The sequence below is a fragment of the Mustela putorius genome, unplaced genomic scaffold (genome assembly GCF_011764305.1).
Source record: "Mustela putorius furo isolate JIRA1106 unplaced genomic scaffold, ASM1176430v1.1 tig00000127_pilon_pilon_pilon, whole genome shotgun sequence".
Lineage (NCBI taxonomy): Eukaryota > Metazoa > Chordata > Mammalia > Carnivora > Mustelidae > Mustela > Mustela putorius.
Genome location: NW_025421288.1, coordinates 9,948,813 through 9,975,468, shown reverse-complemented (window position 1 = coordinate 9,975,468; position 26,656 = coordinate 9,948,813). Strand labels below are relative to the sequence as shown.

Below are 26,656 nucleotides of genomic sequence, written 5' to 3'. Positions count from 1 at the left end.
GCAGGCGTAAATCAAGCTTGGGAGCACTATATCATGCGGAGAGCCCAGTCCCTTTTTCGTGCTCGAAGACTCCGCCCTCCACGGCCAATCAGTAGGCCTCGCCCTTTACAACGGCGAATGGCAGTGAGCGTGGGGGGCGTGGCTGAGGGTCCGGGGGCGCGGCCTGGCGCTGAGAGAAGCGGCGGGGACAGCCGGGGGCTCTAGTGAACTGCGAAGCCGGACAGGGATCGCCGGCGGTCGGCGAGCAGAGGCGGCCTGGGCCCGGCGGTCTCCGAGATGTCACGATGGCTGTGGCCATGGTCGAACTGTGTGAAAGAGCGGGTATGCCGCTACTTGCTGCACCACTACTTGGGTCACTTCTTCCAGGAGCACCTCAGCCTGGATCAGCTCAGCCTCGACTTGTACAAGGGCAGCGTTGCCTTGCGGGATATCCACCTGGAGATCTGGGTGAGGAACGAGGCCCGAGATCGGGAAGCCGGGGCGGTGCGCCGAGACCTGAGGATCCTGGCTAAAGGGTCAGGCTGGGGGACCGGGCAGAGGGCGTGGAGAGGCCGTGGGAGTCAGGCCCTTTCCAGGCGACTGATCGGCTTCAGAGCCAGAAGCTGGGTGGGAAGGGGGTCCCTGCCTCCACTTCACCGTAGGAGAAAGTGAGGTTGAGGAGGGGGGTGTCACTTGTCTGTGGAATGCCAGAATAAGCACATCGAGTTTGGGGCCTGAGTTGAGAGCTGTGGTCCTTGGGGGCTGAGAAAGGCGAAGGAACTAGGGGGCTCTGACAGGACGGGACCAGGGCGGGGACAGAGTTGGGGCCGTGCAGGTAGCCGGTCAGGCAAGGCTGGTGGGGGTCTAGAGTCCTGCTGGGAGCACCTGTAGGAAAGGTGCTCTGACCTCCTGACCCTCCGATCCTGGGCCAAGTGGGTGGCGTCCGCCTCAGGATGTGGATGTCAACAACCGCGTCAGCACCGGTGTTGATCAACACCTCGTGTGACTGCTGCGGCTGCCTACTTCCTGCTTTGGGGAGAGTGGGATGGACCCAGTGGGGTTTGGGGAGGGGCTTGGGAATCAGCCTCCCTACCTGCCGGCAAGCCCCTGAGGAAGGGTGGAGAGGTTCCTCTTCCGGTGGGGAGGAGGGCTAGGGAGATGCTGAGGAGGCAGGGAGGCAGGAGGTCTGGGTCAGAAGCCGGAGGCTGGGGGCGCTGAGGGGCAGTGACTCACAACTCATCCAAACTGGGAAGTTGCAATGGAGCCACCAGTTAGAGGTGTCAGGCCAAGGCTGGCACTGGGTCAACCCTGCCCCCCAACTCCAGAACAGCAGGGGTGGGCATGGGGTCGGGGCTTCTCAGCGAAATTTCTGTCTGGGCAGACAGGGTTCTCCGCCTAAATGCAGTGAGCTTTAGGGGTAGGCCAGGACTTGCTGAGCAAATGTAGGGGCAGAGGGAGACCGCCAAGCCCAGAATTGGGGACACCTCCTGATAACCTCTTGTCTGCGAATCCTAGTGAAGGCCTTCTCTGACCTCTGACTTTTAGGCTGGCCTGAAAGAAATGGCGAAGACCTCTAGGCTGCCTCTTTGTAGTTCCAGTTCCAGAAAACACTCCCACCCTGCCCTGCCCTGCCCTGCCCTCTTGGTGGGGATTGAAATGACTCCCAGCTAGGCTGCTTTCTGGGCTGGCCTCCAGGGAGGAGTCGTCCCCCCCCACCCCCCGCTGGTGGAAAGCAGGTCCTTTCATAGCCAGCCCCTCCTCCCACTGGCTCAGCCTGCAACCCCCGCCAGGAAGACCCCAGAAGAAGCCGAGTGCATGGGGAGCCTGGGATGGGGTGAGGCCTGTCTTCCTAGTCGCAGTCCTCACAGTACACTGAGTGATTAAACTAGTTCCTTCTCTCTAGGCCTCAGTTCCCATCTGTGGATCTCTGGGTAAGGAGTTTCAGCTTGACCTCTATAAGCCTTCTAGTTCTGCCATGTGTTTGTTGGTTCTTGGATCCAACTTCTCTGGGTGGTACCATACAGCACCTGGGATCACACGGAGCAGGCAGGTGGCTTCCTGCCTTCACGGAGCTCCCTGATGGCGGTGGTGCTCTTTCCCCATTGGTAACCAGGGGCTCTCAGCCTTGTATCTCAAAGAGGTACAGCTGTACCAAGTGTTCAGAGTTGGGGGGCGGGGGTCACCTCTGGCTCCATTCAGTCCTCTGCCAGCCTCCCCTTGAACTCCTTGAACTCCTTGCCCAGAGAGAACATAGGTGCTGCACTCCGCTGGGCCTTTCCACATGCCGCTCCTATGCCTGGAGCATGCTACCTTCCATCCTCTCTGCCTGGCTTCCTCCTCTTCATGCTTCAGCTGCCCCCTCCTCTGGCTTAAAGGCTGAAGCACGTTTGGATGGACCAAGAGTAGGAACCAGCTAAAGCAGTGGCAGAACTCTGTAGTAGCCCACGGTGGCGGCCGGGAGAACCAGGGAGCTCTCCAGGGTTAGGGCAGACCAACAAGGAGTGTGGCAGCCAAGGAGACAGCCCCATTTGGGGTTTCCCTGAGCCGGCTCTGTCTCTTCCCCGTGCCTAGTCCGTGAACGAAGTGCTGGAGTCCATCGAGTCACCCTTGGAGCTGGTGGAAGGCTTCGTGGGCTCTATCGAGGTGGCCGTGCCCTGGGCTGCGCTGCTCACCGACCACTGCACTGTGCACGTGTCAGGCCTCCAGCTCACCCTGCAGCCTCGCCAGGGCCCCGGTGAGGGCAGGGCAAGGCTGGGGTGCGGGCGTGGGGAGCCCGGTGGTAGGAGTAGGCCTGCCTTTTCCGATACCCTCTTCCTCCTCGCAGGGCCAGGGGCTGCCGACTCGCAGAGCTGGGCCTCATGCATGACCACGAGCCTGCAGCTGGCTCAGGAGTGCCTCCGGGATGGGCTCCCCGAGCCCTCTGAGCCACCACAGCCCCTGGAGGGCCTGGAAATGTTTGCCCAGACCATTGAGACTGGTAAATAGGCCTCTCGTGGGTATCCTGCTGTCTACCCCTCCGTAGCCCACAAGACGGGGGCCCCAGACAGCAGGATGGCCACACGGCCGCCCCAGCTGGGAAACTCTGCCTACCTCTTGCTGTCCCAACTGGCCTGAGACCGCTTCCCATCCCTCAGTGCTGCGCAGGATCAAGGTGACCTTCCTGGACACTGTGGTGAGGGTTGAGCACTCGCCGGGTGATGGGGAGCACGGCGTGGCAGTAGAAGTCCACGTACAGAGGTAGGGGCGTGCCCCGAGGGGTGAGCTGGGGTGCAGACAGGGGGCAGTGAGGGGCTGCTGAATAGTACGGGCCCTGCCCCTGCCCCTCTCCCCAGCTTGGGCTCCTGGGAAGCAGCACGGCAAAGCTTGGGTGGGACTGGGTGGTGGCCATGGTGGTAGGGAAACCATATTACAAGCCCGCAGTGGTGTCCAGGGGCCAAGGGGTACTGGCGGTCCAGGGTGGCTGGGGCTCCCAAGGATCAGGTTACACGTGGAGGGTCTGAAGAGCCAGGGCTGGCCCTGGAGGTCCAGTATGGTCTGGCTGTGACGGGCCAGCTCTGTCGGCCAGCCTCTCTGGCCGCAGACCCCTAGAACAGCATACTGCGTGGGGAGAGGGGCTCCAGCCTGCGGTGGCTGGGGCGAGGGCTGATCCTACACTCGCCAGACTGGAGTACTGTGATGAGGCAGTGCGGGACCCAAGCCAGGCACCGCCGGTGGACGTGCACCAGCCTCCCGCCTTCCTGCACAAGCTGCTGCAGCTGGCAGGAGTCCGCCTGCACTTCGAGGAGCTCCCCGCGCAGGTGGGCTCACTCGGATCCCTGCCTTTCTTCTCTCCTCCCCACTTTTCTCCTGTCCGCCTGCCCCACTGGGCCCCATCCCTCCTGAGCATGTCTGACTTCATCTTCTCATTCCCTTCCCTCCTATACCCTTTTGCCTCCAGGAAGATCCCCCGAAACCCCCCTTGCAGATCGGCAGCTGCTCAGGGTATATGGAATTGACAGTGAAATTGAAGCAGAATGAGGCCTTCCCAGGCCCCAAGGTGGGTCCCCGGCTCCCGTGGAGGAGGGAGCGGGCCCCATCTCAGGATACTCCTCGGCAGTGCCAATCTTCCCCCCGCACCCCGTACAAAGCAGGCTCTTTGATGGGGGAAAGTTACTGCCTTCTTGGCAGTAGGGAAATGGGCTCAGTGGTCAAGTTGTGGCCAGGGTCACAAAGCTGCTTGGTGAGGGCGCGCAGCCTGGCAACTGGCATTCTCCCTCCTCTGGGTGAGGGCAGGTGGGCGGCGGCTCTCAGAGGGCCGAAGGGCCGAGGCGGCAGGTGTAGGCTCCATGGTGGGCCCCTCTGGCCCCTTCTGTCCCCAGCTGGAGGTGGCTGGACAGCTGGGTTCCTTGCACCTGCTCCTGACCCCTCAGCAGCTCCAGCAGCTTCAAGAACTGCTCAGCGCCGTGAGCCTCGCAGGTGAGGCCTCCGGGCGCTGCAGATGTTGGGATGGCTGGGGAGGGGCCGGATGGGCTGGACCCACACAAGGACGTGTCCTCCTCCGTAGATCCCGGGGGCCTGGTTGACAAGCTGAACAAGAGCCGCCCGCTAGGTGCCGAAGACCTGTGGTTGATCGAGCAGGACCTGAACCAGCAGCTGCAGGCAGGGGCTGTGGCCGAGCCCCTCAGCCCAGAACCCCTCAGCAACCCTCTTGTCAACCTGGACAGTACTGGTGGGCGTGGGGCCAGACCTGGCGGTTGTTGGGGCAGCGGGCCCGGGTGCGGGACTCACGGGGGCCAAGTGTGGCCTTCCCTGACCTCCCCTGCCCTCGCCCGCAGACCTCTTCTTCTCCATGGCGGGCCTCACGAGCAGTGTGGCTTCAGCACTCTCCGAGCTCTCCCTCTCGGATGTAGACCTGGGCTCCTCCATGCACAGCGACGTGGCCTCCCGCCGGCTCTCTGCCCATGCCCACCCAACTGGTGAGTGCTCCCGGGGCGAGAGGAGCTGGAGGAGGCCTCAGTGCCCGAGTGATGTCATGTGCCCACAGGAGGCCCCCCACCGATGCTACGGCCCACCGTGGGTGACTTGGTTCCCTGGGGATGCTCAGGGGGGAGGCTGGTACCACAGTGGATAGAGGCCAGGTTTCAAAGTCAGTGATCTGGGGCCAGGCACTTAAATTCTTGGAGACTCAGTTTCCCTTTCCGTAAAAAGGTTCTAGTAAGATCTGGCCTTGCCAGGCTATGAGGTTTGGCCAGTGTTTATTGAGGGATTGCGTCTGACAGGTACGAGTCTGAGTGCTTTATGCCCCTGTTCTTCCAGCTCCTTGAGAGGATTGGACTGAGCCTAGGTCGGTATCTGGCTAAGGAGACTCTGGGTTAGCCCCGCCCCGCCAAGCCCCATGCCAGAGTTACAGTCCTTCAGGGCTGGGGCTTCTCCCAGCCTCCAGCCTGGTGTCTGAGCAACCCTCTACCTGGGGTACCCATGAGCCCTGGGAAGGCCCTGGTGACACCTCTGTCCTCTCAGGCAAGATGGCCCCCACACCCCTCCCGGACACCCTGCGCCCGGACTCGCTAGTGAAGATGACCTTGGGGGGTATGACCCTGACCTTGCTGCAGACGTCTGCCCCATCTTCCGGACCACCTGACCTCACCACCCACTTTTTTTCGGAGTTTGATGCCACCAAAGATGGGCCCTTCGGCTCCCGTGACTTCCACCATCTCCGGCCGCGCTTCCAGAGGGCCTGTCCCTGTAGCCATGTCCGGTACAAGCCCAAGGCAGGGACCCCAAAGAGAGACTCCCTCCACCCCCATAAGCCCAACCTCTGATACCCTGCTGCTTCGTCACAGGCTAACGGGGACAGCTGTGCAGCTGTCCTGGGAGCTGCGGACGGGCAGGGGCCGGCGGACTACCAGCACACAAGTGCACTTCGGGCAGCTTGAGGTGCTGGAGTGCTTGTGGCCCAGGGACACGTCAGAGCCCGAGTACACAGAGGTGAGGACCAAGAGCCGGTGTGCACGGCGGAGCCTGCAGCTTCCAGCGGATGTGGAAGCTCAGCCTGACTTTGGCCTCCTGTGTCCCGTGCCAGGTCCTCAGCTTCCCCAGCAGCCACGGTTCCCAGGCCTCAGCTCGGCCCTGTGCCCACCTGCGTCATACACAGACTCTCCGCAGGGTGTCCAGGGTAACCCACCCCACCCCCTGGCTGTTTCCCGCCTCTCAGCCTCCGTTAGTACCTCCCTGCTCCCCGCCTCCGCCTCCACCGCCTGTGCCCGTGCTCAGCCAGAGCGCACCTCCCCATCTGGGAGCCCTCGGGGGCTGGGCCCTGTGCAAGGCATCCTCTGTGCCCGGTTGCCCCTTCCCTGGCTCATCTGGGCAAACCCCGGCGGGTCTCCAAATATCGGGCGGCTTTTATTAAACAAACATGGTCATCCTTCTCAGGCAGCGTGCTGAGGCTCTCCAGGTCCTCTGCCCGAACTTTCCTTCCCACCACTGGGGAGGGCTCTGTGTTTCATTTCTGCTCAAGGGCATGCCTTCCCATCCTGCCCTCAACTGCCCTACAGCCCTCGCTGACCTGAGCATCTTCGCCCTCAGAGCCGACCCCGGCGCCCCGCTACCTGCCATTGCCACTCCGAGCTGGCCCTGGACTTGGCTGACTTCCAGGCGGATGTGGAGCTGGGGTCCCTGGACCGGCTGGCTGCCGTGCTGCGCCTAGCCACTGTACCCCCTCCCGAGCCACCTGCTGGCCTCCTGGTAAGAGACCCGGCTGGGCCAGGGAGCTGGCGCAGACCCTCTGGCTCGAAGCCACAATGGCAGGGCCCCCGGCAGTGGCTCTGATTCCCCCCCACCCCCGCCGTCCTCCCGCAGACAGAACCCCCACCAGCTGCCGAACAGCAGACTGTGGTGCGGCTGTCGGCACCCCGGGCCACGCTGCAGCTGCGCTTCCCCATCGCTGACCTGCGGCCCGAGCGGGACCCCTGGGCAGGCCGGGCCGTGCGGGCCGAGCAGCTGCGGCTGGAGCTGAGTGAGCCCCAGTTCCGGTCAGAGCTGAACAGCGGTCCTGGTCCCCCGATCCCCACCCGCCTGGAACTGACCTGCTCCGACCTGCATGGTGAGAGCCTCCCAGGGGACAGTCCCCAGGGCAGGGCCTCAGGCCCGTGGGAGAGGTGTGGAAGGGACTGAGGCAACATCGGGACAGACTCTGGCCCAAACCTTACCAGCTCCGTGAGGTACCAGCGTTGCCTATTTCTAGGCTTGCCTGAGAGCGAGCAGAGCGGGCCCTTTGTTGCTGGTCTGCAACAGATTGTGGGTGTAAGAGAGAGCACGGGCCTGTAAATGATAAAGGACAGTCACTGAGGTGGAGGTTCCAGGCCCCCCGACCTCACCTCCCACGGGGGAAGGAATGGGGAGAGGCAGCTGTGACAACCTCTGCTCCTCCTTACCTTCCAGGCACTTACGAAGATGGAGAGAAGCCACCTGTCCCCTGCCTTCGGGTCTCCAAAGCTCTGGATCCCAAGAGCCCTGGGCGCAAATACTTCCTGCCCCAGTAAATGGGGGAGCTCTGGAAGGCATAGGCGGGAGAGGAGCGCTTAGCTCCTGAGCTGGGATCTGGGGCTCCGGGGGCCTGGCAGGCCAGTGACAGTCCCGTGCCCTGGCAGGATAGCGGTGACGCTACACCCCCAGCTGAGCAGCGCCCAGTGGGAAGCGGCCCCCGAGAAGGGAGAGGAGCTGGAGCGGTCGGCAGAGAGTCCGTGTGAGCTGCGGGAGCCGGAGCCCTCACCCTTCTCCTCCAAGAGGACCATGTATGAGACGGAGGAGGTAAGGCGCCGAACCCAGGGGAGCCACTTGGTGGCTGTGGGACAGGAGGACAGGACCGCCTGAGGCACCAGGGGATGTGACCTGGCACCAGCAAGAATGTCATCTCTTCCGTCATCTTAGACCAGTGGGGAGTCAGGTGGCCCCGGCTCATGGGGCCTGGGCGTGAGGACACTGGAGAGGGCAGGCCCCGGACGGCACAGGTCATTGATCGGGAAGGTCAGAACCACGTCTGTGGACAATGTATGTGTGGACCTCACCATCCTCTTCTCTGGGGGTGCTGAGATTTGAGTGAGAGACAGTAAAGGACCTGGTCTCTGGGCCCCGTGGTCTGGGTTTGAATCCAGGCACTTCCATTCAGTGGTCTCGTCCTCTTGGAACTGGTGTAATCTCAGAGTTACACACGGATGAGTTTCCTCGTCTTGAAAGTGGATACAGTGACCTGCGTCACAGGCTTATCACCACGAGGAGAAAGGAGTTGACTTCCTTGGGGTCCTCCCTCATCGCGGGGTTGGCACACGGTCGGCGTTCGCACGAGCTGGCTGCCATCCGTCCCAGCAGAGAGGGGCTCCTATGAACGAATGAGAGTGAAAGAATGAATGATAGGAAGTCAGGGTGCAGCCCGGGGTCTGGTTCCCGAGCCAGCCCAGTCTCTCAGATGCCTCTCTCCACTCGCCTGTCTAGATGGTGATTCCTGGAGACCCTGAGGAGATGAGGACCTTCCAGAGCCGGGCCCTGGCGCTGTCACGCTGCAGCCTAGAAGTGCTCCTGCCCAGCGCCCACATCTTCCTGCCCAGCAAGGAGGTCTACGAGAGCCTGTACAACAGGTGCAAACTCGGGCACAGGTGGGGGCGGAGTGTGGGGAGGGGCGGGGCTGGGCCACCCTCACCGCCACTGTCCCTCCACCTGCCCCAGGATCAACAACGACCTGCTCATGTGGGAGCCTGCAGACCTGCTTCCCGCCCCCGCCCCCGCCACTCACCCCGCTGGCTTCCCGGGCCCCTCGGGCTTCTGGCACGACAACTTCAAGATGTGCAAGTCAGCCTTCAAGCTGGGTAGGAGGGACGTCCCAACTGGGGTCCTGAGCTCCCTACCACCCAGAGCTGGGCAGGGCTCAGGCAGCCCTCCCAGGTCTCCTTCCCACTTGGCTCCTTGATCTCACCCCAGACTCAGACTCCGATGAAGAGGATGCCCACTTCTTCTCAGTAGGGGCATCGGGTGCTCCCCAGCCCCCTGCCCCTGAGTCCCCAAGTCCTCGCTCCCAGAGCACCTTCTCGACACTGGTGACTGTGCTGCAGGGTCGGATCACAGCCCTCTGTGAGACTAAGGTGAGGGCAGCCCCAGTGAGGTGAGCCCCGCAGACTCTGGTGCCCCCACCCACTGTTGGCAGGAGAGGAAGACCAGTGTGAGCAGCTCCAGTTTGGGAATCTAGGAAATGAAAGCCCAGTGTGGCTGAGAGTGGTGTGTCTGGTGAGCAGAACCCACCCATGCCTCCCCAACCATCCCAACACACCCCATTGGCCCCTGTTGTATGGAAGGTGTCATACCAGAGGTCCGGGGAGGGGGTGGCAATGTCTCACGCCAGATGGCAAGTAGGGCAGGGATAACTCTCCTTCTGGCAAAAGACACAAGTGATGGGGTGCTGGGGTGGCTTAGACTGCTTAGGGTCTGATTCTTGATCATCTCAAGAGCCCCGTATCGGGCTCCACACTGGGCGTGGAGTCTGCTTAGGATGCCCCCCACCCCGCCAAAAAAAACATTCTCTCTCCCTCTCCCTCTGCCCCTTCCCACTCTCTTTCTAAAAAGGAAAAAACAAAAACAAAAAAACAGGTGCTGCTCTGGGATGTCAGTGAATCTGGGTGGAGCCAGAGCTGGTCCTATGTAGGCAGAATATGGGAGGCCACGCCCCTGGGGGAGGGCCCTGGTGAGGCCCCGCCCCATGCTCTGTGTGCAGGACGAGGTTGGGCAGCGGCTGGAGACATCACATGGGGAGCTGGTGTTGGATGTGGAGCAAGGTACCATCTTCAGCGTCTCCCAGTACCGAGGCCAGCCAGGACTCGGCTACTTCTGTCTGGAAGCGGAGAAGGCAAAGCTCTACCACCGAGGTGTGAAGGGAGGGGACTTGCCGGAGGGCCAAGGGCCTGGGGGGGGGCTGCCGGTGAGCCAGCGTGGCAGGGGCTCACCAGCTGCTTCCCCAGCGACTGTGGATGACTCCCGGCTGCCCAGTCGCCTGGATCTGCCCAGCTTTGCCCCTCCGGCCCAGCTGGCCCCAACCATCTACCCGTCGGAGGAAGGGGTGACTGAACGGGGAGCCTCGGGCCCCAGGGGCCAGGGCCGGGGGCCCCACATGCTGTCCACAGCTGTGCGCATCCATCTGGACCCCCACAAGAATGTCAAGGTACAACAGTGCCTACTTCTGGTCTACCCGCTTGGCAGGGGCTACTGCCTCCTGGTGCCTAGTGGTCTGGGTACCCCGGGCTGACTGTGTCCCACCTCCAGGAGTTCCTGGTGACGTTGCGGCTGCACAGGGCCACCCTGCGCCACTTCATGGCTCTTCCAGAACAAAGTTGGCATTCCCAGGTGAGCAAAAGTAGGGTGGGCAGGCGGGTCTCTGGGCTTGGAGAGGTGGAGGCCAGTGTGAGGGGCCTGGGCTGGGCCAGAGCTGACTTCCAAGCGAAGGCAAGGGGTATGGTAGGAGGGATGGGCAGCACGTGGGGAGCCATCCTGGGGCGGCGGGGTGTGGCGGAGAGGTGGTTAGAGGAAGGAAGAGGTTCCTGATCCTCACCACCCCTCCCATCCTGGCCCCCAAAGCTGTTAGAGTTCTTAGATGTGCTTGATGACCCAGTGCTGGGCTACCTGCCCCCAACCGTCATCACTGTCCTACACACTCACCTGTTCTCCTGCGCCGTGGACTACAGGTACCCAGGCTGGGTGGGCCGAGAGCCAGGGGCCGGGGGTAGGCTCTCAGTAAGGAGCCCACCCCAGCACATGTGTGACCCACCCCTCCAGGCCCCTCTACCTCCCTGTGCGTGTCCTTGTCACCGCTGAGACCTTTACCCTCTCCAGCAACATCATCATGGACACCTCAACCTTCCTGCTCAGGTACGCACCACCTCCACCCAGCTCACACACACCGCCCCCAAAACTGGGCTGCAGCTGCTACTCCCCCAGGGTCCTGCCTACCTGCTATGTGTCCTCAGGCCCGTCCCTGAGCCTTTCTATACATTTGGGTGACGATTCCTTGCTCAGGAATGAGAATTGATTCCACCTTCCTGGACCACAGTTGCTCTCCTTGTCAGAGCCTTGAAAGCATTTGTGCTAAGCTGATCATCTCACAGACGAGCTTGTTCTAAGGATACACAGATAACAGGGGCGGAATGCAATGCCTTTGTCGTATCATTTAAAACTTGTAAATAACCTAAATGCCCCCAGATGACAACTTGAGTCAGTAAATGTGGCTTACCTGACCATTAAAGTCAGGTTGAAGAATGACATTGAAGAACACGAGAGCCGTCGTAATGCAGCATTTACTGAAAACCCGAGCTAGAAAGCTCTGTGTGGTGGTGGTGCTTTTTAAGATTTATGAAGGTTTATTTGTATACTCTGGGGCTTCACAGAGCAGATAAAAGAAAATGCATAGGGCGCTTTTCTCAGAATTCGGGATTAGAGAATATGATTAGAGATGATTTCTTAGTCCTGTGTTTTAGAACATCTTAAAGGAGCTCGTGTCATGTTGCCACTAAAATAAGGACTGACTTTGAAAGAACAGTGAATGCTGTGGGAGAGTCGTTAAGGGAGCAGGACATTTTCCTTAGGCCTCAGAAAAGAGGCCCTGAGGCCTAGATGAGGCAGAGAAGCGGGAGAAACTGGGAGCGTGCACTCTGCCCTCTGACCTAGGCGAGCTTGCATTATTTCGGGGCCTGCGGCCCAGGAGACAGGCCCAGTATATAGAGATGAACACTGAGACTGAGGCCAGAGGGGACCCAGCGCTAGTTGCTTGTGGGTTTGGGACCCCCTGTGGCTGCCCCTCTGCCTGTCTCTGGGGGCCCCCGCCCTGTGGCTCCCACGGAGCTGCACCCTGCAGCGGTTCCTGGGCCCTTCTCAGCCCTGTTCCCCACCAGGTTCATCCTCGATGACTCAGCCTTGTACCTGTCCGACAAGTGTGAGGTGGAGACCCCGGACCTGCAGCGAGGTGGGCAGGGCCTGGACGGGGCCCCCTCCCCTCTGAGGGCTCACAGCCCCAGGCCGCACCCGGAGCAGCCGGACAGCCTCACCCAGCTGCTGGCCCGGGTCTCAGCACCCGCGCCCACCCGCCCCCAAGCGCTGCGCTTAGATCAACGCCCGCTTCTCCCGCTCGGGTACTGGGCCAGGGGCTCAGCGTGAAGAAGCAACTGGAACTTCTCTCGCTTTCTGCTGCAGATTATGTCTGTGTCTTGGATGTTGACCTTCTGGAGCTCGTGATTAAAACCTGGAAGGGGAGCACCGAGGGCAAGCTGGTGAGAGTTGCCCAGAGTCCCCCAGAGCCAGAGCGGTCGCAGGGGCTGGGAGGGCGAAGCCTGCAGGCGGTCACCGTTTCCTCTTGAACCGTCTCATCCCTTCTGCTCCCTGGGTCTGGGCTCAGGTTCCAGTCACTAACTGCCCTTCCATGCTGGGCTCTGGGCCAGTCCCCCTGCCAGCAGGGCGGCCCATCGTGTGAACCCCCCACCAGGGGGCAGCTGCGGCCAGGGCCGAAGCAGTGTATTAGGAGTCAGTGGGCCCTGTGGGGCCTGTGTCCTCTCTGGTCAGATGGAGGTAACGGGCTGCACGTGGCCAGGCTGAGGGGAGTGACAGAGGACCAGGCCCTGGAACACTGTCACGCAGGGAGGGCACTCCAGTTTCTCTGCGTGGCCCTGAGGGAAGCCCCCTCACGCTCTGGGCTCCATTTGCTCCTTCCTTCAGCAGAGGTGCTGGGCGGCAGGCTGCCCAGCCCAGGGAAGACCAGGCCGAGCCCCGTCTGTGCGTGGTGGGGATGAAGCCCCGCCTGATGGCCCCTGTACCCCGCACCCCTCCCCAGAGCCAGCCGCTGTTCGAGCTGCGTTGCTCCAACAACGTGGTGCGCGTGCACAGCTGTGCGGACTCCTGCGCCCTGCTGGTCAACCTGCTGCAGTATGTGATGAGTGAGGGCGACCTGCACCCCCCGCCCCGGCCCCCCAGCCCCACGGAGATCGCCGGCCAGAAGGTACAGGTGAGGCCTGGCCCTGCCGGCTCCGGGAACTCCCCCAGCACCCTGGCATCGGAAAAGGAGGAGGTGGCACCCCTCGTTTTGTCGCTCATTCATCCTACCCCTCCCCGGCCTGGCCCAGCTCTCCGAGAGCCCTGCCTCCCTGCCCTCCTGCCCCCCAGTGGAGACAGCTCTCATCAACCAGCGGGACCTGGCCGACGCCCTCTTGGACACTGAGCGCAGCTTACGGGAGCTGACCCAGCCTTCAGGTGCGGTGCGGGGGTGCTCTGGGGCCAGAGGACAATCAGTCACCCAAATCAGCCATCCCCTCCAAAACTGGCATCTCGCTCCACAGGTGGCCCCCTCCCTCAGGCCTCGCCCGTGTCAGTCTACCTCTTCCCAGGTGAACGGAGCGGGGCCCAGCCCCACTTGCCCCCTGTCGTGGCCCCTGCCAGCAGCTTGGGGTCCCGCTCAGAGGTCAAGGAAGATGAAAAGGAAGATGGAGATGGAGACACTCTGGACAGTGATGAGTTCTGCATCCTTGACGCTCCCGGCCTCGGCATCCCGGTGTGCAGGGGGGGCGGGCTGGGCAGGGCCAGGAAATGGTAGGAGAGGGTGGCTTCCTTCCGCAGCCTTCTAGAGCTCCTGCTGCTAGAGGGGTAGGAGGTGGTCTCTGCCACCGGGGAGGCAGGTCTGGGTCCCTGACAGTCCCTGTGAATACTGGCCTTGAGGGAGCAAGTGGATTTCCAGAGGAAGAGAGAGAGAATGACATCCAGGGCCGAGGACAGGACATCAAGGGAAGGGAGGAAGAGGAGCTGGATGGTTAGCAGGAGAGAGAGAACCGTCTGACTGGTGGGGTGCGGACCGGCTGGTCCCCAGGAGCCAATGGGAAGGCCACATGCAAGCGAGACCCAGGCCCAGGCAGATAGGGTTGGCAAGAGCACGGGGCACTTGGGTCCTACCCCCCTACCCCCCGCACCAGCCCCCAGGACAGAGCACTTTGACACAGCTTCTGGGGATGGTGACCCAGGAGAGTCACCTTTTGTCCAGAACGGGGTGCGGGGGGGAGATATGAGGATGGGGGGGAAGCTGGGAGAGGGTGGCCTGGACTGGGGAAGGTGTCTGTGCACATACGTTGACTCACCCCCGCCTCTCTACAGCCCCGAGATGGGGAGCCCGTGGTGACACAGCTGCATCCCGGCCCCATCATCGTGCAGGACGGGTACTTCTCCCGGCCCCTGGGCAGCACGGACCTGCTGCGGGCACCTGCCCACTTCCCCGTGCCCAGCAGCCGTGTGGTGCTCCGGGAGGTCTCGCTCGTCTGGCACCTCTATGGCGGCCGGGACTTTGGCCCCCACCCTGGCCACAGGTGAGAAGGACGGGTGAAGGCGGCCACTAGGGCCATGGGGCCCACCCGGCCAGGAGATGGGGCCTGGGCTGGAGGTCAGCTCTGACCTTCAGCAGCTGATAATCTTAAGCCGCGTCCTTGACTCAGTGGCCTCTGTTCTTTCTCCTTCCTTGTCCCCCACACCCACCCCCGGGGCTGAGGCCAAAAAGGGCTTCCTGCCCCGCGCTGAAGGGCCCGCTCTGACAGGAAGGGTGTCCCTCCGTGTCAGCTTGTTCCCTGTCCCTCTTCCAGGGCAAGAGGCAGCTTCATGGGCCCTAGGGGCTCCCCTTCCCGCTGCTCCGGTCCCAACCGGCCCCAGAACTCCTGGCGTACGCAGGGGGGCAGTGGGAGGCAGCACCATGTCCTCATGGAGATCCAGCTCAGCAAGGTGAGCTGGGGGCTCAGTATAGAAAGCCACCTGGATGGGGGACAGGCCTGCCATGCCATCCCTGGCACCCAGCCAGCCCTCCACCACGGCCACTTAGCTCCAGGTCCCCAGTCAGGAACCATGTCCCCGAGTGTTTGCAGGGCACAGCCATGCCACTCCCCAGGTGCTGTTCTAGACTTTGGAGGGAGCAGTGAGCACGGCAGAAAGAAGCCCCGCTTCCCTGTCATAATGTGTGGTAGTGGAGGGAGCTACGGGTCTGTGGATCTGTACGGTGTGGCAGGAGATAAATGTTTGGGGAAAGCGAGCCAGGGCGGGGTGGAGCGCAGGGAGCAGGGGGAGGAGCCCCGCGTCTTCTTGAGAAGGTGTCGTGGGCACGGAGACCCGTGGGCTGGAGGGAGACCTGCGGGAGGGGGCGGGCTGAGGGTGTCAGCATGAGGGCCACGGGCCGCGAGCATCTCCGCTGTGTGTGGGGGCATGTGGCCAGCAGGACCGCAGCCGGGCCAGGAGGGTGGCCGTGGTTCTGACCAGGAGCCAGGCGGCCTATGGCCCTGCAGACCACAGGACGGTTTTGGATTTTACCAGAATGAGATGCAGTCAGCAGGAGACGGTGGCCAAGCAGGGAGGGTAGGGGCAGCCGCAGATCTGGGGACAGCGGTCCGTTTCTGGAGATACTTGGATGGGGAGGAACCACAGGCTGGGTGGGCTGCCAGGCTGACCTGAGGTGGTGTGAGTGGAGGTCCCGTTCCCTGAGGGCGACCCGGTGCGGACCTTCTCCCCCAGCACACGGGGCTGTCATGCCAGGAAAACTCGGGGGCTCCCTGCAGCCAGTAGGGCTGGGGAGCCAGCACTGGGTGTGGGGGAGAGGGAAGGCCAGGGCCACGTTCCAAAGACGAGAAAGGCCTTGAGCTGTTCGAGGTGCAAGAGAGAGGCCAGTGGGGCTGGCATGTCCGAGCAAGGCAGAGGCTGGGCCCCTCCAGGCCCCAAGGGGGTGTTCACAGGGCGCAAGGTGGGTGGGCGGGTGCTGGATGAAGATCCCTCTGGGTTAGTGGAGAAGGTGCCGAGGGGCCCAGGTGGGAGGCTGTCCTGGGCTGAGGGGGCAGCAGCCTCCAGGCCAGGGGGCAGGGGTGGAGGCCGACACAGGTACGAGGAGACTGGAGACATGTGCGGAGGAGCCAGGCGGCGGCTGGTGATAGAGAGGCAGAGGGCGGTGCTGGCGCTTGGTGACAGGCACACGGGGGCCTCTTGGGTGATAGGAAGGGACTGGGAGCCAGTGGCTTCAGGGGAAAACTTCAGGTCAAGAGCTCAGTGTGCCAAGCGGAGTTTAAAATGCTCTTGGAACGACCATGGGGAGGCAGCCCGGCGCGGGGCTGGGGGAGGCGGGGTGCTGCCTCCCTGACTCAGGCCTCCATCGGCCTCGCAGGTCAGCTTCCAGCACGAGGTGTACCCGGCGGAGCCCACCTCGGGCCCTGCAGCCCCCAGCCAGGAGCCAGAGGAGCGGCCGCTGTCCCGCCAGGTGTTCATTGTACAGGAGCTAGAGGTCCGAGACCGGCTGGCCTCCTCCCAGATCAACAAGTTCTTGTACCTGCACACGAGCGAGCGGATGCCCCGTCGCGCCCACTCCAACATGGTACCGGCCACCCCCGCTGGCCACCCTGGGCCGAGCCTGGGGGTTTGGGGGCCCGGGAGAATGCCGGGGCTCAGGCGGGCCCAGCCAAGGGCACCACGTGTGCAGATGCAGCCACGGCTGAGCACAGGGTGGGGGCCGGGGCCCAGAGCCCGGCAGGTACCCAGAGCTTGCCCTCTGTCCCCCAGCTCACCATCAAAGCGCTACATGTGGCCCCCGCCACCCACCTGGGTGGACCCGAGTGCTGTCTCCGAGTCTCGCTGATGCCGCTGCGGCTCAACGTGGACCAGGTGAGCAGGCCAGGCAGGGGCAGGTCCTGCGGTGAGCCCCACGGCCGCTGGGCCCCCCTGACTCGCACCTTCCCCGGCAGGACGCCCTGTTCTTCCTCAAGGACTTCTTCACCAGCTTGGCGGCTGGCATCCACCCCGTGGTCTCGGCAGAAACATCCGCTGAGGGTGAGAAGCTGAGCTGGGAGGGGAGGGCCCGGGCCCCCCACCTCCGCCCTCCCAACCAGCCCTGGGTCCACCCCCCCATCGGTGTCCCCCACCCTAGCTCGCCCCGAGACCCGAGTCCAGCCCAGCAGTGTCCAGGAAGGCCTGCCTGAGGACACAGAGATGACCGGCTCCCGGGAGGCGGCGGGCGGTGGGCACAGCTGCTCAGCCGAGCAGCAGCCCATCTACTTCAGGTAGTGTGGGGGGGGTGCTGGGGGTCCTCGCCCAGGCGGCGGGGGGCGGGGGCGGGAACCAAGCCCGCTCTCCCTCCACCCCCAGGGAGTTCCGCTTCACGTCCGAGGTGCCCATCTGGTTGGATTACCACGGCAAGCACGTCACCATGGACCAGGTGGTAAGTGGGGCTGTCCCGCGGAGTGGCTGTGTGCGCCATCCCTCTCGGGGGTCCCCACTCTGCCCGGGTGTGGCCGGAGCCTGTATCCGGGCTGTACTGGCGGCTGAGTCGGTCCCCAGGGCCTCCGATGGGCTGGGTGGCACCCCGAATCCCTTCTCCTTCCCCAGGGCACGTTCGCCGGCCTCCTCATCGGCCTAGCCCAGCTCAACTGCTCCGAGCTGAAGCTGAAGCGGCTCTGTTGCCGACATGGGTGAGCACCCCCAGCCTCCCTTCAGGGTCCCCCGTCTCCCCCTGCCACATCCTGACAGGTTACGAGGACTTGGCCGAGTCATTACTCCTCTGGTGTCTCAGTTTCCGCTCTGTAAAGTGGGCACAGTCATCCTTTGCACTGGGCTGGGCGGCTGCTGGGGAGAGTGGGGGGGTACCTCAGGCCCTGGCCCTCCGTGTGGGGCTGTGCCTCCAGACCCTCCTCTCCTCTCCCCTTCCCAGACTGCTGGGCGTGGACAAGGTGCTGGGCTACGCTCTCAACGAGTGGCTGCAGGACATCCGGAAGAACCAGCTGCCCGGCCTGCTGGGGGGGGTGGGCCCCATGCACTCGGTGGTCCAGCTCTGTGAGTGGCGGCTGTGGGGGCCCTGGGAATGGCTCCGACTCTGGGGCAGCCTAGACGCTGCCCTGGGAGGAGAGGGAGGAGGTCCTAAACCAGGGTCAGCGCGGGCTGCACAGCCTCGGGCATGTCTGACGACCCCGTGCTTGCAGTCCAAGGGTTCCGGGACCTGCTTTGGCTGCCCATCGAGCAGTACAGAAAGGATGGGCGCCTCATGCGGGGGCTGCAGCGGGGGGCTGCCTCCTTTGGCTCATCCACAGCCTCGGCCGCCCTGGAACTCAGCAACCGCCTGGTGCAGGCTATCCAGGTGAGCGGGCTCGTGCTTCCAGGCCAGGTAGGGCCGAGCGGATCTGCCCCACGGTGCCCCATCAGTCCCCAAAGCGCTACTGAGGATGGCAGGTCTGGGGGCGCAGTCTCGTTCTCTGAGACACAGTCTTGCACGGGGGAGGCCTGGTGACTCCCACAGCAAGCCCTCAGAATGTGGGCGCCCTGCAGCCCCCTGAGTCTGCTCCTGGCCAGCTCCTGGAGAGGAGGGGGGGGCTATGGCTCTGTTTATAGACAGGAAAACTGAGGCACAGACTGGTCCTCACTCATTCAAGCCCTGCACATTGCCAGGCCCAGAGACAGACCCCCGGGGAGGCGCGGGAGTCCTGCAAGCAGCTGTGGTTTAGTGCCCTGAACCCCAGTAGGAGGGCGAGGGGAGGTAGGCCTCTGCAGTGGTCATGGCCGATGAGCGCGCAGATGATGGGGAGCTCGGTGCTTTCTGGGATCTGCATGCGCAGCCCCCTGTACGCCGGAGCAAGATGTCCAGCCAGGACGCTGGAAGGAGAAGCAGGCCCCAGAGAGACCCCCAGATGGGGCAAGGGTCCACGCGTGGCGGTCCACCCAAGGAGGGCTGGGGGTCCAGAGGACTTGAGGACGATCCCCTCAGGAGGTATGCCCTCCACCTGAAGCCCCCTGACTTGGGTGCTGGAAGCATCGGCAGGACCCCCAGGAGCAGCACATAATGCAGGGCCAAGGGGCAGGCGGAAGCGTGATGCCCCCCCACCCCACCCCGGGCTGGCCAGGGGTTCGACACCCTCCTCTGGGGCTGGCCTGGGGACGTCAGGGCTGGGGGTGGTGTGTGCCTGGGCTGGCTCCTCATCGGGTGCCCTCTGTGTTCCCTCAGGCCACAGCTGAGACTGTGTATGACATCCTGTCCCCAGCCGCGCCCATCCCCCGCTCCCTGCAGGACAAGCGCTCAGTGCGGAGGCTACGAAAGGGCCACCAGCCCGCTGACCTCCGGGAGGGTGTGGCAAAGGCCTATGACACCGTTCGAGAGGTGATGCGACCCTGCCCTCCTCCCAGTCCCACACCCGCCTCCTCACCCCCCACCCCCCAGTGGCTGACTTCCGACTTCCACAGGGCATCCTGGACACGGCTCAGACCATCTGTGATGTGGCCTCCCGGGGGCACGAGCAGAAGGGGCTGACGGGCGCCGTGGGGGGCGTGATCCGCCAGCTGCCCCCCACTGTGGTGAAGCCCCTCATTCTCGCCACGGAGGCCACGTCCAGTCTGCTTGGGGGCATGCGAAACCAGATCCTTCCCGACGCACACAAGGACCACGCTCTCAAGTGGCGTTCGGACGAAGGCCAAGACTGAGCACTGGGCACCCAGGACCTCGGGCACGGCCGCCCTCCTCGCCCAGCCAGCCCCAGGGCCATCATGGCTCCTGCACCTCCCCAGAGCTTTTTCGGTCCACAGCCGGGCAAACCCTCAGGGGAAGGCTCTGGAAGGACCCTGCCCGGCCCACCTGCCAATCGCTGTGAGAATGAGGCCTCCCTGCCTGGGGCCTCAGCCCCGTCTTTGCACTTTCTTCTGGGGAGAAAGGACACTGCCTCCACCACTACCTGGGCCCACACCGCCACCTTGTCCCAGGACGGAGGCCTTTGGACCCTCAGACCCCATCCCCACTCAGCCAAGTGTCTTTCTGTGTCTGGGGGGAGGTAGGGGACAGACACTGTGTGGTTCAATGTATTTTTAAGCTCCTTGAGCGTGTGGGTCCGTGTCTGCATGACGTGGAATAAACTGCACCCACCGCCAGCCCCCTTGTCCTGTGTGCCTGCGCTGCCCCAGCCTCAGCCTTAGCCTTGACCTTGGCCCATACCCAGATCCCCACCTTTGCCCCAGGACCTCCCCTGTTACCAGCAGGGGTCACCACACCTCCCCAGCAGGTTCAAACTGGCCCCAGCGACTGTCCGCCCCCACAGTCCTTCCCCCGACTGTCCCTGCACTGTGCCCCTCGCCATGGGCCGTGCTTCTGTGTGGCAGGAGCCCAGGGCAGCGGGAAAGAGGCGGCCTGGAGCTCGCCTCACCCAGACCATGTTTCTTGCCTCCAGCCCTGCAAGAGCCCAGGATCCAGCCTTACCTAGGGCCTGGGTGAGGGGACAGCTGGGAGGACACTTGAGCCGGAGCAAAGGGTCAGGCTGTGGGGTACCCCAAGAAGGTTCAGACCCTGACCATGTATTCTGAGGCTGTGCCCTTGGTCTCTGAGTTTCGGGTCCCTCCTGGTAATCCCTAACCAGCAACCAGCAGGGTCAGTTTCGCACAGAGACTGACATGGTGTAGGGAAAATGCCCATCGGAAACCGCCCCCCCACCCCCCACACATACCTTGTTGCTTCCGAACAAGAAGGAGCTAATCTGATCAAACCCCACCACGGTTCCCCACGAGCAGTGCACGGAAGCAGGTGGGCCTGTGGGGAAACTGAGGCTCAGGTTAAGAGGCACAGACTTAGAGAACCCTCACTTGCTATCTGCAGACCTCTTGGGTGAGCAAAGGTCCCCCCAGTCCCCTCTGGGTCCCTGCTGTCCCCTTTGTGTTGGCACCAAATGAATAGCGCAGAAGTTCTGTCCATGGTCACTGGGCCGGTAAGCCGAAATGAGGGGGAGGGGGTCTGATGCCCCAGAAGGGATGGATGGGGGCCCAGCCTGATGCTTCCTAGAAGTGCCCCACCCTGCCTGGGCACAGTCCAGGCTTCCATGCCCTTCGAACCACACTTGCCCTCCGTATGGACAGACAGCAGGGTAATCATTAACCATCGCCAGGGGCTGGGCCAACGGCTCAAAAGGCACAGGGCCCAGGGCGTCCCCACTTCCTCCTCGCGCCCCGAGGGCCAGCCAGGCACCCAGGTAAGAGCCTGCCCCAGGCCGTCAGACCCCTACAGCCCCCCTTGGCCCCAGGGCTCTCCTGGGCCCTGCCACTGCTGCAAGGGACCCAACCCTTCTGAGGAAAAAAGGGAAGGGCCAAGGCAGCTGCTGGGTGACCTAAGCAAGTCCCTTCTGGCCCTGGGCCTCCATTTCCACCTGTGAGATGAGGGGGTCAGGACTTGCGCTTGGGGGGCCACCGCTACTGCCTCCACCAAGCCTGGCGCTTGGCCTTGCCTGGGTGTCTTCGGGAGGCCCTTCTGGGCTTTGGCGGGTGGGCAGTGTCACCCGCTATGGTGTCTTCATTCACAGGCCTGTCCGCCCAGGCAACGGACTCTTGCCCGGGCACCCCCCATCCTACCTTGACTGCATCCCAAGGGGAAGGAGGCCACTTCAGCGAAGTCGCCAGACGGGACGGACCTCAAGGCCCGGCTCCGTGACCTTGGGCAGCTTCCTTTGCCTCTTTGGGTGTTTCCACTGCCGGGAGAGGGGGGCATGGCCCAAGTCCACTCTCAAGGCTCAGAATCTCCGGTCCCCCTTCTCTCTAGAAGTTTTGGGTTCTCTCCAACATGTCCCCTAGATGGGGAGGACTGGCATTGGAACCTGTCACTGAAACCTCTCGGGCCAGATCCTGTCGGGGGGGTGGGAGGGTGGGCGAGAACACACCTTGCAGGAGAAAAGTCTGCTCTCCTGGGGGTCCTGGTCTGGCTCAGGGACCACAGCAAGCAGCCCCCTTCACTCCCCACAGCAGGGATGGAACCAGAGCTTGATGGGAGGGTGGCTTCCCAACAGTGGGGGCCAGAGGGCGGGAGGGACCTCACAAGGCCTGATTTGCATGTGAGGAAACAGCAGTGGCTCTGAGAGGTTAAGCCACGTGCTCAAAGGTCACCCAGCTCCCAGACCCCTGCTGGCTCTCAGGCCACTGAGGTGCTAAGCGTTCTTCGTTCCCTGTTCTCCCTCTCCCTCCCCCTGGCCTTTCTCAGTCCCTTTGTGCTCTGTTCCGTTCTAGTTCCCTCCTGTTCCACATCTGCCTCCCTCTTGGCCTCTCGGCCTCATTCTCCTACTTTCTGTCTCCCCCGCCCCTCTCAGTCTTGCCTCCAGCTTCTCATCTGGGGCCATCCCCAGGAATCTGGGCAGTCGGCGGTCCCTGGAGACTGACAGATGCCCAGGTGTCCCTCACTGTCTGTCCACCCTGAGGCTGTGGCAGGAAGGGTAGGCAAAGGGCAGAGGGTGGAGGCCCGGCGCTGGCTGGGAAAGAAAGGCGGAAGCAAGGAACTTGGGGACAGAGGGCGTGGGGGTGGCCCAGTGGGCAAAGGCTGCCCAGGAGCTGTAAATCGGAGCCACTCCCGGCTTTATGAGCCCCGCCGGGGCTGAGCCTGGACTTCGCCCGGAGAAGGAGGGCTGGTGTGGGGCCTTCAGGTGTGGGCCCAGATGATAAGGAGCCTCAATAAAAAGACCATGGGCCTGTGGTCATGAGGACCTGGGCAGCCCCGACAGGTGGGCACGAGATCCTCCCCTAGACTTGTGCCCGGGGGGGAGCTGCCAGCCAGGCGGGGCCCCGGCCTCCAGTCGGCTCCCACCCCCTGTAACAGCAACTCCATGTGGAAGTGCCCACTGGTTCCAGTGGGGCTGCTGTTATCGGGGACGGGGGCCAGTACCTATGGAGGAGGGGAACCGGCTGCTGCCCAGCAGACCACCAGGGACCTCCCAGGCCATGCTCCCAGGCCCAGATTGGCCAAGGGCGGTGGGCCATCCGCAGGCTGCCGAGACCGAGTGCACAGGGCTCTGACCTATGAATTGACAGCCAGTGCTCTCATCTCCCCTCTGGCTGCCAATTCCATAGGTCACAGGTATGTTCGCCTCAATGCCAGCCGCCAGGACCTGCGGGGAAGGGTTGGGCTGGGGTACCCCAGGGCAATGATGACTTACTTGCTACCCTAATGCACACTCGGGCCAAACTCCCTCCTGTCTTTTTCCTGCCTTTCCATTTCCCCTCCTGGGAGATTCACTGCTTTAGGTCCTCACTTACATATGGACTGTTTGCGGCAAGCCTCTGGGCCTTACCCATGCTGTTCCCTCTGCCTGGAATACCTTCCAGCTTGCTTGCTTGCTTTCTTTCTTTCTTTCTTTCTTTCTTTCTTTTTTGGCCAGGTTCACCCTTACTAACTGTTCCAAGCTCTGCCCACGAATTTGCTGCCTCCAGGAAGCCTTCCTGAAGCCCACCTGATCCCAACTCCCCTAGCACCCTGCACTTCCCTAGAGGACTGGACTCTCCCAGGGTTTCTATCCACCCCATCACCTGGGAGCTCAGCTCCCAGCCCAGGCCAGGCCCAGGTATGTGCTCAATAAATGTCTGAACAGATCCTAAGCCTCTGTCGTGCACCCCAAGGGAGCACTACCCATGTCCCATGTGGCCAAGAGAGCCCAAGGGCCCTGGACCCCGGTCTGTGTTGGAGCTCCCCCCCCAGGACAAGGACCCAGAGCTGCCCCCCTCCTCTCTCTCGGATCCCCAACCCCACAGGCTCCCCGCTTCCAGCCACCAGCTGCGGTGTAGACCCTAGTGGGGCCAGACCCACTAGGACTCAGACCCAGTCTCTCTGCCAGCTTACCCAGCCCCTGCGCCAGTTTCCCGCACAGCCTCACTCCTGCCTGGCTTTGATACGAGGCAGTTCTGGAGATATTCTCATTTAAATAAAAAGGCTTCTGCTGCTAAAAGATACACTTTTCAAAACTGGAAACACACACCTAAGAATAAAGTTCGAGTTGCATAATAACAGGAGCCATTTCTTGTGCCTCTCCACGCGCTGGGCGCTTGCGCAGGTCCGTCACCTGGGGTCAGCTCGACGACCTTGCAAAGCTGCCATCATGAGCCTGTTCCAGAGGTGAAGACACAGATTCAGAGGGGGCACATCTTGCTGAAGCCACACAGCAGGGGTGCCTGGGTGGCTCAGTCGGTTACCATCTGCCTTCGGCTCAGGTCATGATCCCAGAGTCATGATCCCAAGTCCTGGGATAGAGTTCTGCATCGAACTCCCCGCTCAGTGGGGAGTCTGCTCCCTCTCCCTCTGCTGCTCCCCCTACTTGTGCTCTCTCATGCTCTCGCTCTCTCTCTCTCCCTATCAAATAAATAAACAGAATTTTTATTTTTATTTTTTAAAAGATTTATTTATTTGACAGACAGAACACAAGTAGGCAGAGAGGCAGGCAAAGAGAGAGAGGAGGAAGCAGGCTCCCCGCTGAGCAGAGAGCCTGATGCGGGGCTCGATCCCAGGACCCTGAGATCATGACCTGAGCCACCCAGGCACCCCATAAATAAGATTTTTTTTTTTAAATAATATGGGCACAGAGTAGTTGAACCTTCTCTCTCCACGGACTAGGCAGCAGACAAGCATCCAGGCACCCTCTCTTGGCACTTACGACAGTCACTTTTCCCAGGGTGGCTTTGCTCGCGGGGGCCCTATCTGCTTCGGCTCCCTGGACCCCCATCTCTATCTAGCTCAGAGGTCCCTCCAGTGACTGCAGGAGCTGCTCCCCTCTACAGCACCTGGGGCGCTGTGGGCCTCTCCCACCAGCCCTTTGTCTTACTCATGCAGGGTTGAGAGCTCTGTGCACTTATCTTACCCCAGCTCTGGTCTGAGACTCTTTGAGGGCAAAGTCCATGATTCACTCCTCCAGCCTGCCCCACCACCCCCCCCAGCATAGTAAGTGTTCCAGATCCACCCACCACGTCCCCTGCCTTAAGTGTCCATCTCCACTGGCCTCAACAGAGCCTCTGCGGGCTCCCACAGATCGTATTCCAACTCCCGAGCAAGGCAGACCCAGCTGCCGCGGACAGGCTCCTCCCTCTTCACTGGCCCGTGCCCATCTCACCTCACCTGGATCCTGCTCTCACGTCCTCCTGAGCCCTCTGGGACCCCTGCTGCTCCCTGTCCCATTCATGTTCCGGGAGTTCTGTTAGGGTCCGCATCACAGCCACCACCAATGCCTAGCTATTTCCCGCCCAACTTGTGAACCCCGGGCATTATCAGCCACTGACTTTTGGTTTCCTGTAACCTGGGACGGGCGCAGAGTGGTATCTTTATAAACACAAGCTGCGGGACTGATAGTGGAGGGAGATGCCTGGGGGGAGGCAGGCATCCGACCCTGGAGCCACGGTCATGGTCAGCCAGCGCGGGCAGCGGGGAGGCCCTCAGTAAGGGCCAGACTTCACCACACTTTTGGGAAAGGACAGGCGTGCAGAGAGGGCATGCAAATTCACTGTTCTGACAGTCAAGAGCCAATGAGGGAAGCAAAGGTCAGAGTGCAGCGCCTTTCCCCAGGGACGTCTCCCTGAGAGGGGAGTCCGAGTCCAGCTTCTCCTGAGGTGAATCCTAGGAATAGGTGGTGACCCTGGAGGAGGAGGCACTAACAGGGGAAAAGAGGCAGACAGAAGGAGGCAGGGGGCTGGGGGTTAGGATGGAGGGGAGCCGGTTCTTCTGCAAGCCTCACTCCCCGCAGCCACCACCAGGGGGAGCACTGCGCCGCGGCCCTCCCTAGCCGGCGGGGCTCGGCGCTCCCACCCTCCTCCCCACCGCAGGGAGTCCTCCCCAGCCTTCCCAGGAGGCGGCGGCCAGAATCCGTTAGTTAGTGTCCTCAACACAGTGGCGGGTCCCAGGCACTCAGGGCGCACCTGGCACAAAGTGGGGGGCTTCCTTGCTGGCACTTTTACAGCTGCTACTCATGTATAAAACATAAATGTATAGTGTATATTTATGTAATTATAAAGTAAGTCCCCGTGTAACTATCACTCAAAAAAGAAAATCTCTGGGGTGCCTGGGTGGCGCAGTCGGTTAAGCTTCTGACTCTTGATCTCCGCACAGGTCATGATCCCAGGTTCCTTGGATCAATGCGGGGAAGGTGGCGGGGGAGGGGAAGGGGGGTGGTTCTCGCTCAGCAGGGAGTCTGCTTAAAATTCTCTCTCCCTCTCCTTCTGCCCCTTCCCCCACGCTCGTACACTCTCTCTCTCAAATAAATAAATATAAGAAAATATCTGCGCTGCAGAGCCTGCTCCCCCCCCCCACAAGTGTCCTTCCAGGTGACCCCTCCCTAGGTAAGCACAGTGCTGCCTTTTACAATCATCGCTTCATTGTCCTTCCCTGTTCACCACCCCCCCCACCATGTATGCAGCCTAAAACAATATGTGTTCGTTTTGCCTGCATTTGTCGCTGTTGTCGTGTGCTTATTATACCAGTGGAACCCTGCCGTCGGTCCGTCCGTCCCCGGAGGTCACTAGCGTGCGTTCAGGGCGGTGCGGCACTCCATCGCACCAAGGGAAAAACAGTCGGTTTCTCCCTTTTACTATAAATGGACTTCGCTTGGCTGTGTCCGGCAGGGGGCAACAAATTCACACTGGCCCGGTCCCCAGGGGGTGGCGGGGGAGGAGCACCTAGTTACAGGCCTGATTTTGTTTTTGCCAAAACAAAAAAGTTGCAAGAAAAGTACAATGAGCAAAAGTTACCAATGAACCCTTCACCTGGATTCACCAATAAGAGTAACATTTTGCAACAATTGGTTTCTCTTTCTCTTTCTCACACCCCTGGAATTTCCTTGGACCCATCTGAGAGAAGGTTACATAGGTTATGACCCTTCACCCTTAAATATTTCAACATGTACCCCCGCCA

At 62.1% G+C, this 26,656-nt stretch overlaps 1 protein-coding gene across 4 annotated transcripts; it reads left to right on the top strand.

Moving 5' to 3' along the window:
* Positions 1-150: 150 nt before the first annotated feature.
* ATG2A (autophagy related 2A) lies at positions 151-19,893 on the top strand. Of its 4 annotated transcripts, none has more exons than XM_004770117.3 (41): positions 152-447; positions 2,551-2,713; positions 2,804-2,956; positions 3,114-3,216; positions 3,641-3,776; positions 3,917-4,015; positions 4,338-4,434; positions 4,523-4,687; positions 4,794-4,934; positions 5,479-5,716; positions 5,802-5,946; positions 6,041-6,133; positions 6,544-6,702; positions 6,817-7,060; positions 7,399-7,495; positions 7,608-7,767; positions 8,449-8,591; positions 8,680-8,819; positions 8,932-9,092; positions 9,719-9,869; positions 9,963-10,162; positions 10,264-10,344; positions 10,576-10,682; positions 10,774-10,866; positions 11,886-11,956; positions 12,184-12,260; positions 12,818-12,982; positions 13,107-13,233; positions 13,320-13,531; positions 14,125-14,333; positions 14,604-14,739; positions 16,160-16,366; positions 16,552-16,653; positions 16,734-16,818; positions 16,916-17,048; positions 17,134-17,206; positions 17,374-17,456; positions 17,696-17,817; positions 17,964-18,118; positions 18,980-19,132; positions 19,216-19,893. In XM_004770117.3, exons 1-41 carry the CDS (start codon positions 277-279, stop codon positions 19,450-19,452), a joined length of 5,787 nt encoding a protein of 1,928 aa, XP_004770174.1. In that variant the 5' UTR covers positions 152-276; the 3' UTR covers positions 19,453-19,893. The 4 variants fall into 4 exon arrangements, with proteins under 4 accessions (XP_044920537.1, XP_004770174.1, XP_012900114.1 ...); XM_013044660.2 differs by having other exon boundaries at positions 12,818-12,988; XM_045064602.1 differs by having other exon boundaries at positions 151-447; positions 2,551-2,956.
* The last annotated feature ends 6,763 nt before the right edge of the window (positions 19,894-26,656 follow it).